Below are 12,346 nucleotides of genomic sequence, written 5' to 3'. Positions count from 1 at the left end.
TAGTAGAGCAAAATAGATGCCGCTTTTGCAGTTGAGTTATATGGCCAGGCGAACATTCTCTCGAAGAAAGTGTGTAACTACAAGATGACTAATTACCTAAGATTCATTAATTAACTTTTTAATTAAGAAATTTCGCGCACAACCAAGATAATAGAACGTTGAAAGCCATTATATGTTTAAAAAACCATTAGACGCGCACGTGTGTTGAAATATCCATCGCTGAATTTCGCTATGCAAATGAGCCGAAACAAGAACTAAGCACTTTTCGAGCGCAGAAATGACGCGACCTTCGCCTTATCTGAGTCGGAGAGCGGTATATGTAGTCAACAGATTAGCTCCTACACCAATCAGCTCCATCGCTCCAAAGCACGTGGCCCTCTCACGTGGATTGCCTGTCGCTCTTTCTGCGCTCGAAAAGTGCGTAGTTCTTGTTTCGGCGCATTTGCATAGCGAAATTCAGCGATTGATATCAACGCACGTGCGCGTTTAAGGTTTTTTTAAACATGAAATGGCTTTCAACGAGGAATATCTCCCGTTCTGTTACCTCACTTGTGCGTGAAATTCCCTAATGAATGTTAGGTAATTAGTGATCTTGTAATTACATGCTTTCCTCGAGAGAATGTTCGCTATGTTCGGCTCAACTGCAAAACCTGCATCTATTTTGCTCCGCTAGATTTTTTATAAAAATTCTGTAACGAATGAGATGAAAAAAAAAAACTGCAAGTTTTTCTGATATACGTGAGTATTATTCGAGCACGATTCATGCGCTTGCGTGACGACAGTTCAAACAAGCGTAAGTTAGCATTCGTTTTCACAAGCAGACATTAAAAAACCATCTGATGAGTCATAAATCACGAACGACGCAAGGGATGACGCCCGTACCTTTTGTGTTGATGTCAAGGTAACGGTAATCATTCATTCTGCAACAAGAAATTTTCGAGGCCTCAAGTAAACGTCATACGTGCTCCGGTGAAAAGTCAACAAGGACACTGATGAATGATGAGAGAGTTGGCACCTCCTACACTGGGTGAAGTACCCAGAAGGTGCACGGCATGTACGTCCAGGTCACCGGACAGAAATCTGAAATGGAGGAGCAGAGAAAAATTTGCAGACGATCACGGTAGGTGCTGCGATATTCAGCGGCAGCAGTTAGTGGCTTTTGCTGACGCTGACGTAACGTTTGGCATTGGCGCTAAATCTCGCTACACTTTTCGTGAAGTCTGCAAATTTGTTTTTAAGATGTTTGTGATATGTTTGCAGAAAGGTTATTAATTGCTGGAAGGGAACTCCGAGACAAGAGGGGGGGGGGGCAGACGTGCACAGGACAACACCGTCTCTCCGAACGTCGTTTCCTTGTCTCGGAGTTCCTTTCCTTCATGTACCACCAGCTAACCTGCATGCTATCTCTCCTTCAGGGTTATTATAGCTGAGCCATTAATGCCGTATTGACCTCCACCATGCATGAGGGCATGATCGAGGATCTGCATAAACGGCATGATCGAGGATTTACATAAACGGCATTCGCGGAAAGATCTGGTCGAGCACTCACCAGGTCGAGCACCGGCAAATCGGTCGGCGTGGCCGGATAGACGATGCCTTGGCACGTTGCAAGTGCTGGGATCTTGCCGTCGCGTAGCGAACGTAGACACGCCGAGCAAACGCGAAACCTTGTCAGGTTGGGGTCGGGTACGTGTTCTCTAATACCTGGTTCCCACTTGTTTACGCCTGGTGCGAAGTCGCGGCGTGAATGGTGACTTCGAGGGACGTCGGCAAAGAGCACGTTTTCGTGTTCTCACTCTTGTCGCTATGTCTCGCGGTTGATGGGACACTTCGCTAATATTCCCTCGGTCTGCTGTCCTTTTAGTGTGTTCTGTGGCTCCCGCGTGTAGTATCCCCTCATTTCGACACTGCTGCAACTCATCACGTTCAACTTTGTGGGCGTCACTGAGCGGCACGTGTGTAAAACACCAGATAAGCGGAATGGGGTCACGCGTCCCAGAAGTAGGGGGCGTAAAAGGGCTATATAAGGGACAGGCACGAAAACCACGGCCTCTTTTTTGGGTTCGGCTCCTTGAGTTGTGGCTGCCTTGCTTGCTGTGAGAAGGTATGGAATAAACCTTGTTTGTTGTTTGAACCCTTTTCGTTTGCTGTGTCTTCCTTGGCGACGGAACGGACGGACTGACGCCCCGAGGTTGTGGAAACACCGGGTTTCCACAACTGGCGCCCAACGTGGGGCCCGATAGTCGAGTTCCGCTAAGAGGTCTCCTTCAATTGAGCGAGCCTCTTGCGCCAGCGCCTCAAGGCTATTAAAGCGATGGGCTCGAAGATAGGGCCGGTAGCGAGGATGACACTGACGGATAGCCCGCGTCACACGCTGCTCTTCTGTAGCAGTAGGTTCTGCTCTGCTATACAGGTCTTGCAAGGCCCGAACGAATTCTGCTAAGGTCTCATCTGGATGCTGAGTACGCTTATGCAGCTCCTCCAGGATACGATATTCGTAATCCGGTGGAAGAAATTCGCTCTTAAACCGCTTATGAAAGTCCTGAACGGACGTAAACCTCGACTGCAGCCGAAGCCAGCGAGCGGCGTCTCCGATCAAAGCAACCTGCAGGATGCGTTGTATCAGGACTTCATCTGAGATTCCCATACCAGTCTGATAGGCTGTAAGGTCATCCAAGAAGTCTGCGACCGACTTTTTATCGGTGTACCCTGAGAAGGTAGGGACCGGTAAATTCAGTCGCAGGGGCGCTTGTGTCTGCGGCGGTGAAACCGACCCGGCATCAAGGCGTTGTGCCACCAACGAACATAACTCCGTCATGCGTGACAAGAGTTCTGTCGTTATAGCGGAGTCCAACTGCGGCACTGCAGGCACTGCAGATACCGTAATTGACGTACCTTGGGACGGAGGCACTGCATGTGCTCCTTTGCCCCCGGCTGGTCCTTTCGGCTCCGAAGGCGCCGAGTTGTCCGAAACCAGTCTCTCCTCTGAACGATACCGCTGATGAACAGGGCCTTTGTTCCGGAGGTTGTATCTGCCTGGCGGCGAATGGTGCATCGGCTCCGGGGCTCGGGCACCGAGTGGGAGCTCTGAAGCACTGAAAAACACACTCAAACAAAACGCTAGCTCAGAAAAGAAAAAGTGACACCCCGGAAAAAGAACACAAACAAACCGGCGGGTCCTGACTGAAAGAAAAGAAAAAAAACGTACCAAAGGAAAAATTAACAACGCGTGCTGCGTCCTCCCCGCTGTCGAACGGACGAACTGTGACCCCAAACGTTGGGCGCCAGTTGTGGAAACCCGGTGTTTCCACAACCTCGGGGCGTCAGTCCGTCCGTTCCGTCGCCAAGGAAGACACAGGAAGACGTGGTCCTTGACATGCCAGACGTTTGAGACTCCTGTGTAGATGGACTTAGGGAGGGGGGAGTGTGGGCGTCACTGAGCGGCACGTGTGTAAAACACCAGATAAGCGGAATGGGGTCACGCGTCCCAGAAGTAGGGGGCGTAAAAGGGCTATATAAGGGACAGGCACGAAAACCACGGCCTCTTTTTTGGGTTCGGCTCCTTGAGTTGTGGCTGCCTTGCTTGCTGTGAGAAGGTATGGAATAAACCTTGTTTGTTGTTTGAACCCTTTTCGTTTGCTGTGTCTTCCTTGGCGACGGAACGGACGGACTGACGCCCCGAGGTTGTGGAAACACCGGGTTTCCACAACTTTTAATTATCGTAATGGTACAAGCGTCAAGGAATCAAGGTAATGCGAAAAACGCATCGGCGTCGTTGTCCCTGTGGCATCAAACTGCTCACCCTCGTAAGTTTACTTACCGCAGCGCCGTTACAGTAGGGAAGCTTAGAATGATTGGAATGATTAGAAGAGATTTAGCAGATTGGAAGGTCTTTACGATAACGGTTCCAAAACTGAGGTACGCCAAGCACCTGATTCCTTTAGAGTGCATGGGACTACGTTGCTGATCTTGGACTTGAAAGCTTCTTGTTTGTTTTTGGTTTGTTCCCCTGGAAGGCTTCCGATGCGTTAAAACACCTTAATGTGTGCTTCCTTTTGATTCCCCTGCCCCGCACGCAGCTACCGCCCTCTCGCACCGCTCTCCCTTTCCACAACTGCGCTACCTGTCACTCTGTTTTCGTCCTCTCTGGCGCGGAGAGGCGAAGGGGTTTTCGTTCCACAGACACGGCGTTCTCCTGAGACCTTCCCGTTAGCAGCTGCCGCTGTAAAAAATGACTCTTTATGGAACTTATCACATCTCAGCTTTCGGCTAATGATACACATTGTCACAAGTGGATCTCAGAGGAAAGGGAAACGAGGGACCACGCAATACACAAATCGAGGATGGTGAATGAGAGTCGTTCGGGCCAGATAATGATACCGGAGCCTGCTCGGGTGAAACAGAAGAGGGAACATCGACCCCACCAAGAACAGTGGGATGGGCAATTGAGAGGGAGAAAGTCGATGCAGAGCATTGCAGGGAGGCTGATACTGTAATAGTAATAACGCGGAGAACCAAGTTTGTCTATTAGGCTGACAGGAGAGAGATACAGTAGTAACGAGAAACGCAATCCACGAGACGGAAGTCAGTGCTACCCGGCCGCCTCACGAGGTAAAGTCAGACTTGCAGACGACGAAACAGCAGCAATACGCTGCAGCTCCCTTCAACTCCACGACCACATTTCGTGCCGGACGCATTTCTCCAGACTTTCAATGTCCTATTCACGCGTTGATTCCCAATACGCGACAGTTTCTCTCTGTTTTCTCTGGGCTTGTCAATTTTGCCCAGCGCTCATATAAGATCCATCCCTTGCTTTAGAAACTGCACGGGGGATTCTGGTCGGATATGACGGTTCGTTCCAGCTGAAGTCGACAAACGAAAGTTACTGCTTTAAAGGAAATCCTACAGAAGTCGCTGCTTATAGAGAGAACATCATCAGGGGATTAACGGAAAAGGTGGGTGCGGAGTTCGCAGTCGCGATGTGAACATACCCTTCTTCTCTCACTTTATTTTTTCTCTTTTTTTTTTTTTTTTTTTTGCAGATGGACGCCGTCTTTGGAAATATGAGCACGGAGAGCTCTTATTCGGGATCCCTCGTCGAAGATTTCGCGTAAGAAAAGGAAATGGGTTCCTCAACGTTTGATGAAAATCTATGAATCGATACCCGGGCAAACCGGGCGCATTTCAGCGAAAGTTTGCAAACTTTCCGTTTGTGTACATGTGGCTTTTAGCTTGTGTATTTTATTCTGTGGAACGCCTTATTTAAACATACCGCGTCGCCTCCCAAGGGGCAAGTATAAGCTCAGATACAGCGAAAAAGCATTTGCGGAATTGCTACAGCCGGGATTGCAAAGGGGTGGTTTAGGTAGCGCGTCATTTTTGGGAGTGACCCTGAATCGCATGTAGCGTGTATAGCGTGATTACCTTCAAACGCTGTTAATAAGCGCCTGCGCCTCTCAGATAATTAGCAACGTGAGCGCATGTTCGCTAGCAGTTCCCAAGTTCCCACCGGTGCAGCATGGTGCGCGGATCATATTTTATCCCCTGGAACATAGTTTCTGCAGACTTGTAAGGGTAATTTTAGATAGCTAACAGCTATGAATAAGCATCTTCGAAGCCACCTAGTCACCTCCACAAGAAAAAATATATTTCATTGTTCCTGACGGCCAGAGGAGGAGTAACTGAACACCGCAGATTTTACTGAGCTTTTTGCTAAGGTGTCTTGCTCCCTCGCTGCTTTGTGCAACACAGTGAAGAAGGACGCACAAATGGTTCTGTTGTGGTAAATTGTTAGGTTGTCCAAGCCTCATTATGTCTCGTGTCTTAGAGTGCTGTCTTACAAAGCCAGACCACATAACACATTGATGGTGGCAGAACCACTGCACGTAATTACATTGTTATTTGTCTTGAGTTAAACTTAAATGCGGGTAAGCTGACGATGAAGAAGGCTCCAGCGTGGGCAACAATTAAACGACAAAAAGACAGCTCACATCAGCAACTAACTTTACTAATCACTGGAATGCAGCCTCAAAAACTCGCGCGTGCCCCTTTGCGACAATTTTTCAACGTGTTATTTTTCTTTCTTTTTTTATGCGTGTGTTTTGCAAACGCAAGCGAGTTTGCGCTTTTCTAGACTTTACCTTCTCCATCGCTCACTCTTTCATGCTGTCGTCTCTCCATCTCCAGACGTCTGTGCACGGAACGTGGCTCCAGTTGCTTCGTGCGGTTAAATAATGCGGAATTTTAAAAAGGCAAGTCCGAATTACGCACTGTCATCAACTTGAGAAAAATCGCAAGCCAATATGTCTTATTCAACGCATCCTGATACTGCTTGCGGCACACTTGTCTGAAAGCTTCAATTCGAAGGTTCAGCAGCCCGTATTGGCTGTGCTACCGCTGAATGCGCTGTACCATTATGGTGTTGTGAAAGTGGGCAGTGTGCCGTACGAGTCTATTAGACGGAAGAAACACCTGGGAGGCTAATGGCACCTTCGACTGGTCAAAACGGAACGGTCTGACAACAGGTTCGGCAGTTGTTTCTCCTCACTCCCTGCAGGGAGTGAGGCGACCCTTTAACTCCCTACCGGAGAGTAATTGCTACACTGCAAAGGGAGTGGTATATGTGGCAAGGGTGTACTCCCCAAAAAGGAGTTACTGTACACCCTTTTTGTAAGAGTGTAGCGATAATTTGATGCGTCGACATAAGTAATCGGAACGCGCCTATTTGACAGCGCTGCGCACGGTGCTGCCCGCTGTCCAATAGACGCGTTCCGATTATTTTTCTCGACGCATCAAGGTACCTCTACACTGAACGAACTTAGCCTCCCTGGAGATTTCAGACAGCGAGCTGTCGATTTCAGACTCATGTCGCAAGCAGTACATGAGTCGCATATGCCTTATCTCTTCCTGCATCAGTGAGTCAATGTGAGCTTCATGCAACAAAAAATCTCGTTGGATGCATGACTAGGGACTATTAGGGGTCCATAGCGCGAGCTAAAGCGATCGATAACAGAATACCCGTGCCCTTTCCGTTTCTTTCTTTTTTTAGCACCACGTGGTACAGAGTCTTCGTAACCTATGGGTCCTCTTATCACGCTGCGCAATCAACCTTTCCAACACGAGTCTTATTCGGCACAAAATACAACTTTCGTGCTCCTGTTTCAGCCACTAGAAACTGCGTGGGGCCACTGAAGGCACTCGTTTCCTGCGAGTGCTCTCGTTAGTGTGTTTTTTTTTTTCTCATCTCTAATTTCTCTTACTTCCACGGTTATTCTCTTTTTGCTTCTGAGTGCAAGAAGGAAACTCCAGCAATTGCGTAATGATCTTTGTCGATCTCGTCTGGCGGTCGCTTACTACAAATTGCAGCTCCTTACTATACCACTGAGTATCGTGTTGCCGCAAATGAACTGGTTGTCTGTCATTCCTATCCACGGTATGGCTGCTGCTGTCGAGGTGACCAATGAACAGTGCAGCGTTTGCTCGCTATTTCTTCGACAAATGTTCCGCATGCCATGTAATCAGAGACATCTGTGTAGCTGACACGGAATTGCGTGTGCACTAGCTGATGGAGGGCCTTTGAATGAAGGTGATGTTGGGGCAAAGCCGTCAGTTAGGGTGTCCCAAGACAAACGAGTATAGAGTCTGACACGTCCAGCGATATGTCCTCATCCACTTAGAATAATGTCGCTTCGTCGTCCTCCTCCTGGACCCTTTACTTTCGTCCACTTCATGCGCAGTCTGAACAATGAAATGTAGGAGCAAAACTAAAAGGGAAAATAAGGGTGCGAAAAATAAGCGCTCGACGCAAAAAGCTGTTCGGTTCAATAGGTGACAGAGCAGTAGACAACACCTGAGATCATTATAATATAAACTGCATTCGTAGTAACTGAACCGTAATTGTGCCTAGCCAAGAAGGCATTATTTAGCCGACCCCGTGCAACGACTGCTTTTCCATGGGTGTACCTCGTAATAAAGTGATCCAAATCCCCGATGCAAAATAAATGTTATCTGACTATAAAATGCACATTCGCGCGCGGGAAACTGCCAACGGGGATCTGAGACTAACCTGGACATAAAAGTGCAAACACCGAACTTGGACTAACCTAATAATAAACTAACCAACATGCTGCGCTCCGTCGTGTCCGCCCCGCTAAGCCTAACGGCTGCTAAAATGTGGCTTTCGTTCGCTAATACGACTTGGACAGACATCGAAAACAAGTGAATTTGAGTGGTCAAATAGCGATGTCGTGTTTTTAAAACACGGCATACCATGTTACAAAGCAATCGAGCATTCTCCTTGATTTTACTTGTTTCGAGAACGTGAATTTCAACGATGAAAGATGAAAGTCACTGAAAAGGTTAGCCAGCTGTAGGACTCGAACTTGCTCGAACTCGGCCTTGTATGTGATTGTCCCTTCTATGTTGTTCCAGCCTCAGAACATCAGTTCTCTCATGTGAATTTCAAGATCGGGGATTTCGCAACTGGGAATATCGAGGTCCTCCCCTCTTCCATGGCAACTGTACAAATGTTTACAAGCAACTCCGCTGCTGGCCAGAATTCTCAAATAAAAAGACACCAAAGGCATTTCAGTATTCGGCTGGTAACACAGCTGATGTACAGGGTGGGTGCAGATAAAGTAGCCTCACATTTTCGCACATGGCGCGTTCCCTGCATTCCGCCGGCGCACGACAATGCATTCACGCGATAGAAAGTTTTCAAAAAATCGTTGTAATCAAACTCTGCGTAATAAGCACGTTAGCCACGCAAACTTTGTTCTCCGTGCATTTCCCATGTGGCATGACAGTCGTAGCAGAGTTGCGTTTAGCCACCGCTAGGGGTGCCACCGCTGGTTTCTCCTGGGTTTCTCCACCAGTTGCACCCCTAGCGGTGACTGGGCACAACCGCGGAAAGCCTGTCATATTGACATTGGTGCAGGCAATTCGGGATGCTCAGAGAGCCAAGTTTTCGTGGCTAACTTTGTTATTTCGTAGAGCTTCGTTGCCACGATTTTTTTTTTTTTTCGTTTTCATCGTATAAATGCCTCATCCTGCGCCACTGGAAGTTCATGCGGTAAGTAAGGAACGCCATACGTTCATAAATATGGGGCTACTTTATCTGCACCCACCCTGTACTTAAGTAGTAAATGAGGTAAAATAATTGGCCAGCCTAATAATTACTTCCAACCTCAAATGGGATAGCCATATTGAATACAATGCGCTATAGGGCATTTAAAAAGGTATGCTTCCTGCATCGTGAGCCACCGAAATCAAACTAGACTCCTACAGGACACTAATAAGACCAGTCTGCAATAAAGTATAGTGCAATAGTCTTTGTCCCACACCATAAATAGATCATTGTAAAAATCGGGAAATAAATAGCATTAATCCGTCCGCTTTATTACAAACGATTGCCATCAAACGTCCTCTGGCACAGAGAAGAACCCTGGAAGCAAGCGCGTACAGCGATCCATAGGTGATCATAAACCCCTGCCAAGCGGAGAGGAGAGAACGTACACGCCGAGATGGGCTGTACTCCGAACAACTTCCGTGGTGTGATCCTAACCAGTATACCGCCTGTCCATGAGAAATAAGCAAGTGTCATCTGTTCACTGCAGTTCGGGCAGCGAGTATGTAAGCAATGGTAGACAACGCAGAGGAAAGAGCGAAGATCGCACCGCAAAACGCTGCGTCAAAGTTGCAGTGTTTTGCGATGGATCATCACCAACTCCCCCGCCTCCTACCTCCGATCAAGAATGAAGACGCTGTATGATTTTTCTTGAATGGCTATTGTTTTCGCCTCCTACAAGCTTTCCTCTTTAAGAGAGCAGATCAGGTGGATCGTGTGCAACATGTAATAGATCGAGGCTCAGAGTGGCTGATTACATTTTGAGTGTGGTGCAGTTGGACCTGTAATAGTCGATGCTACTCTTTACCGTTTGCACGCAAGGTACATGTACAGTTTACCGTCTCTCATGAATTGTGTTCGCTTCTATAGCTGCGTTCTACGTGCATCGAGTGGCATCACTACCGTACACGTGTACTTCGTCTTATTATGGAGGCAAAGGCGCAGTACGGACGGAACGCTGCAAGCGGTTCCTGACTCAAACGACCTGGTACAGGCTTTCAGCGACTACCTGAAGCGGAACCAAATTAGCGCGAAGAGAGAGGTTAACATCCCCACAGACACCATAGAGATAGGTGGTGAGTAGCATTTGGTGCAATTACACTGCCCGTGAAGCAGCAAGGAAATTGCGTTTTCTCTTAAGTTGTTCTGGCTTACGATTGAGGTGAACCCAAGTTGAAACGTTCGCTTATTTGTTTGTGAACATGCATTCGCACCAGGAAGCTGAAATTACTGTCAGTAAATCAATAGTCGCATTGCCGTTATACACATCTGTTCATAACATCAGCTCAACGGCTACATGGCCACTGTGGAAGTTCCTTTGGGTATTTCGGGATATCTGCTGGAAAATTGCCCGTGCACATTGCGGTCCATTTTGATATTGACTTCAGCAATGTGCTAAGCTCTGGCTAATATGCGAAAGTTTACCCGCAGTTTTTGTCTACATTGATCCGACATGCGCGTGTCTATTACATCGCGTGTGTATTATTAGCCAAAGCTATAGCCAAGTCGTCACCTGCATTTACCCGCATCCCATGTTAGTGCATACCAGTTCTCGTTTGCTTATCGTACCGCAGCCGAATGGAAAACGCCCCCTGACATCTACTTGTTCCTCACTGCTATTTCACACATATATGCGTAGTCTTCATCTTTTCCCCATCAATTGTACCGTTGTAACACCCAGTTTTGCTCTTGAACTGCTGCGTAACCTTTGCTTTGTAACCTTGCATTTATTTTGATATAATCCAAATTTGTATGTTCTACTTTTCACTATGCTTTGTGTCATTTGTTTTTGTTCTGCGTCATCCTTAGATAATCAATAGACGGTCAGCATTATCAATAAAAAATATTAGCCCAATGTCATCCCTGCTAGAGATTGCCGAGACTGTTCAAGAGTACACCGACTTTTCTCATTCATTCTTCACTCCATCTAGGTTATCACAGAATTTTGTGAAAGCCTTCTGAGGCATCTTTCCGGACGACATCTTTTGCGAACTTAATTTATTCGGACCCCCGTGATATAACATATGAGAGTAGCCGACAACGTGCTGTTGCTCGCCAGACCATAAGTCACAGTTGATTCTACTGTTGTGTTTCTCGAAGCCACCCGCAAATGTTGTGTATCTGCAGAGTTCTGAACTACTATGCTTGCTAGATGTTCAACAGGGTACTGTAAAATGTAACGCAAAACCACGCCACGCAGTGTCGTGTATCTAGAATATGTAAACTAGGGCATAACATTTTGCTGTAAATATTGCTGTACAAATTGGTATTAAACCGTTTGCGACTATATGTGGGTGTGCAATACGAGATTTATTTCATGGTTCGTAGACCAAGCCTCACGTAAAATGTGTGCACGTCTCCCTTGTTTGAAAGCGTAGCGAAGTATTTGCAAAGTGCGCTCGTCAATGACAGTGTGCGCTCGCGGAGTATATACGGTCTCACAAGATAAATTTTACCAATATTTTACCAATGTTACTTCTTTTTCAAGTGTCCTATACTTAGGAAAGGTGCAATTCTGAACTGAAGCACTGTTGTCACAGTCTGAACAGATGACTTCAAATCAGTCATGGGTAAGTTAGAGTTAGCCTGTAAATATAGTAATTGAGTTGCTCTTTTTGAAACACAACTACAGGGTTAGTCTAGCGAACGTCACACATATCGACCGCATCGTAAAAATAGAAGACTGGGTTTATCCAACCCCAGACTTTGCAGACTGGTAGCTAAAGGCTAAAGTTTTGTTGGAATTTATGGTTCGCGTTATAGTCCTGTAGAAGAAAAAATTCAAATCAAGCAAAATCTCACTCTGTGCATTTTCTATGACCCATCTCACTCAAAAGACGCCATTTTCTCCTGTGTGCGCTCCATTTTCACTGCATCACACACAGGTGGCGCCCACATACAGAAGGCGCCTACACACTGGCGCCTACATACATAACGTCGGAATGGGAATGTTGCATCACTGTCGGCTGCGCCGCCTGTGGGAAGTGATGTGAAGCAGATGCAAGAAAAAATGGCGGTGTTTGTGTGGGATATGCCATTGAGAATGAATGAGACAATATTTTGGTTGATTTTTAATGTTCTTTCTACATGACGCTTACAAAAAATTCAAATAAAACTTCATACAATTGGCTATCAGTCTGCAAAGTTTGGGGTGGGCCAAACCCAATCTTCTATTTTTACAATGCGAATCGAAATGTGTAGCGGTGCAATGGTATCTTCGAC

General features: G+C 46.9%; 1 protein-coding gene across 1 annotated transcript in view; it reads left to right on the top strand.

Moving 5' to 3' along the window:
* The window catches only part of LOC135397247 (uncharacterized), a 180,004-nt gene extending 168,589 nt beyond the window's left edge, over positions 1-11,415 (top strand). The window contains exons 6-9 of the mRNA XM_064628692.1: positions 4,819-4,955; positions 5,043-5,110; positions 9,995-10,200; positions 11,056-11,415. Coding sequence (XP_064484762.1) covers positions 4,819-4,955; positions 5,043-5,110; positions 9,995-10,200; positions 11,056-11,075 — 431 coding nt within the window. The 3' untranslated portion in view covers positions 11,076-11,415. The remainder of the gene's footprint in view (positions 1-4,818; positions 4,956-5,042; positions 5,111-9,994; positions 10,201-11,055) is intronic.
* The last annotated feature ends 931 nt before the right edge of the window (positions 11,416-12,346 follow it).

The sequence above is a fragment of the Ornithodoros turicata genome, chromosome 1 (assembly GCF_037126465.1).
Source record: "Ornithodoros turicata isolate Travis chromosome 1, ASM3712646v1, whole genome shotgun sequence".
Classification (NCBI taxonomy): domain Eukaryota; kingdom Metazoa; phylum Arthropoda; class Arachnida; order Ixodida; family Argasidae; genus Ornithodoros; species Ornithodoros turicata.
The sequence above is the reverse complement of the archived record's forward strand: the minus strand, read 5'-3'. Positions and strand labels throughout refer to the sequence as shown.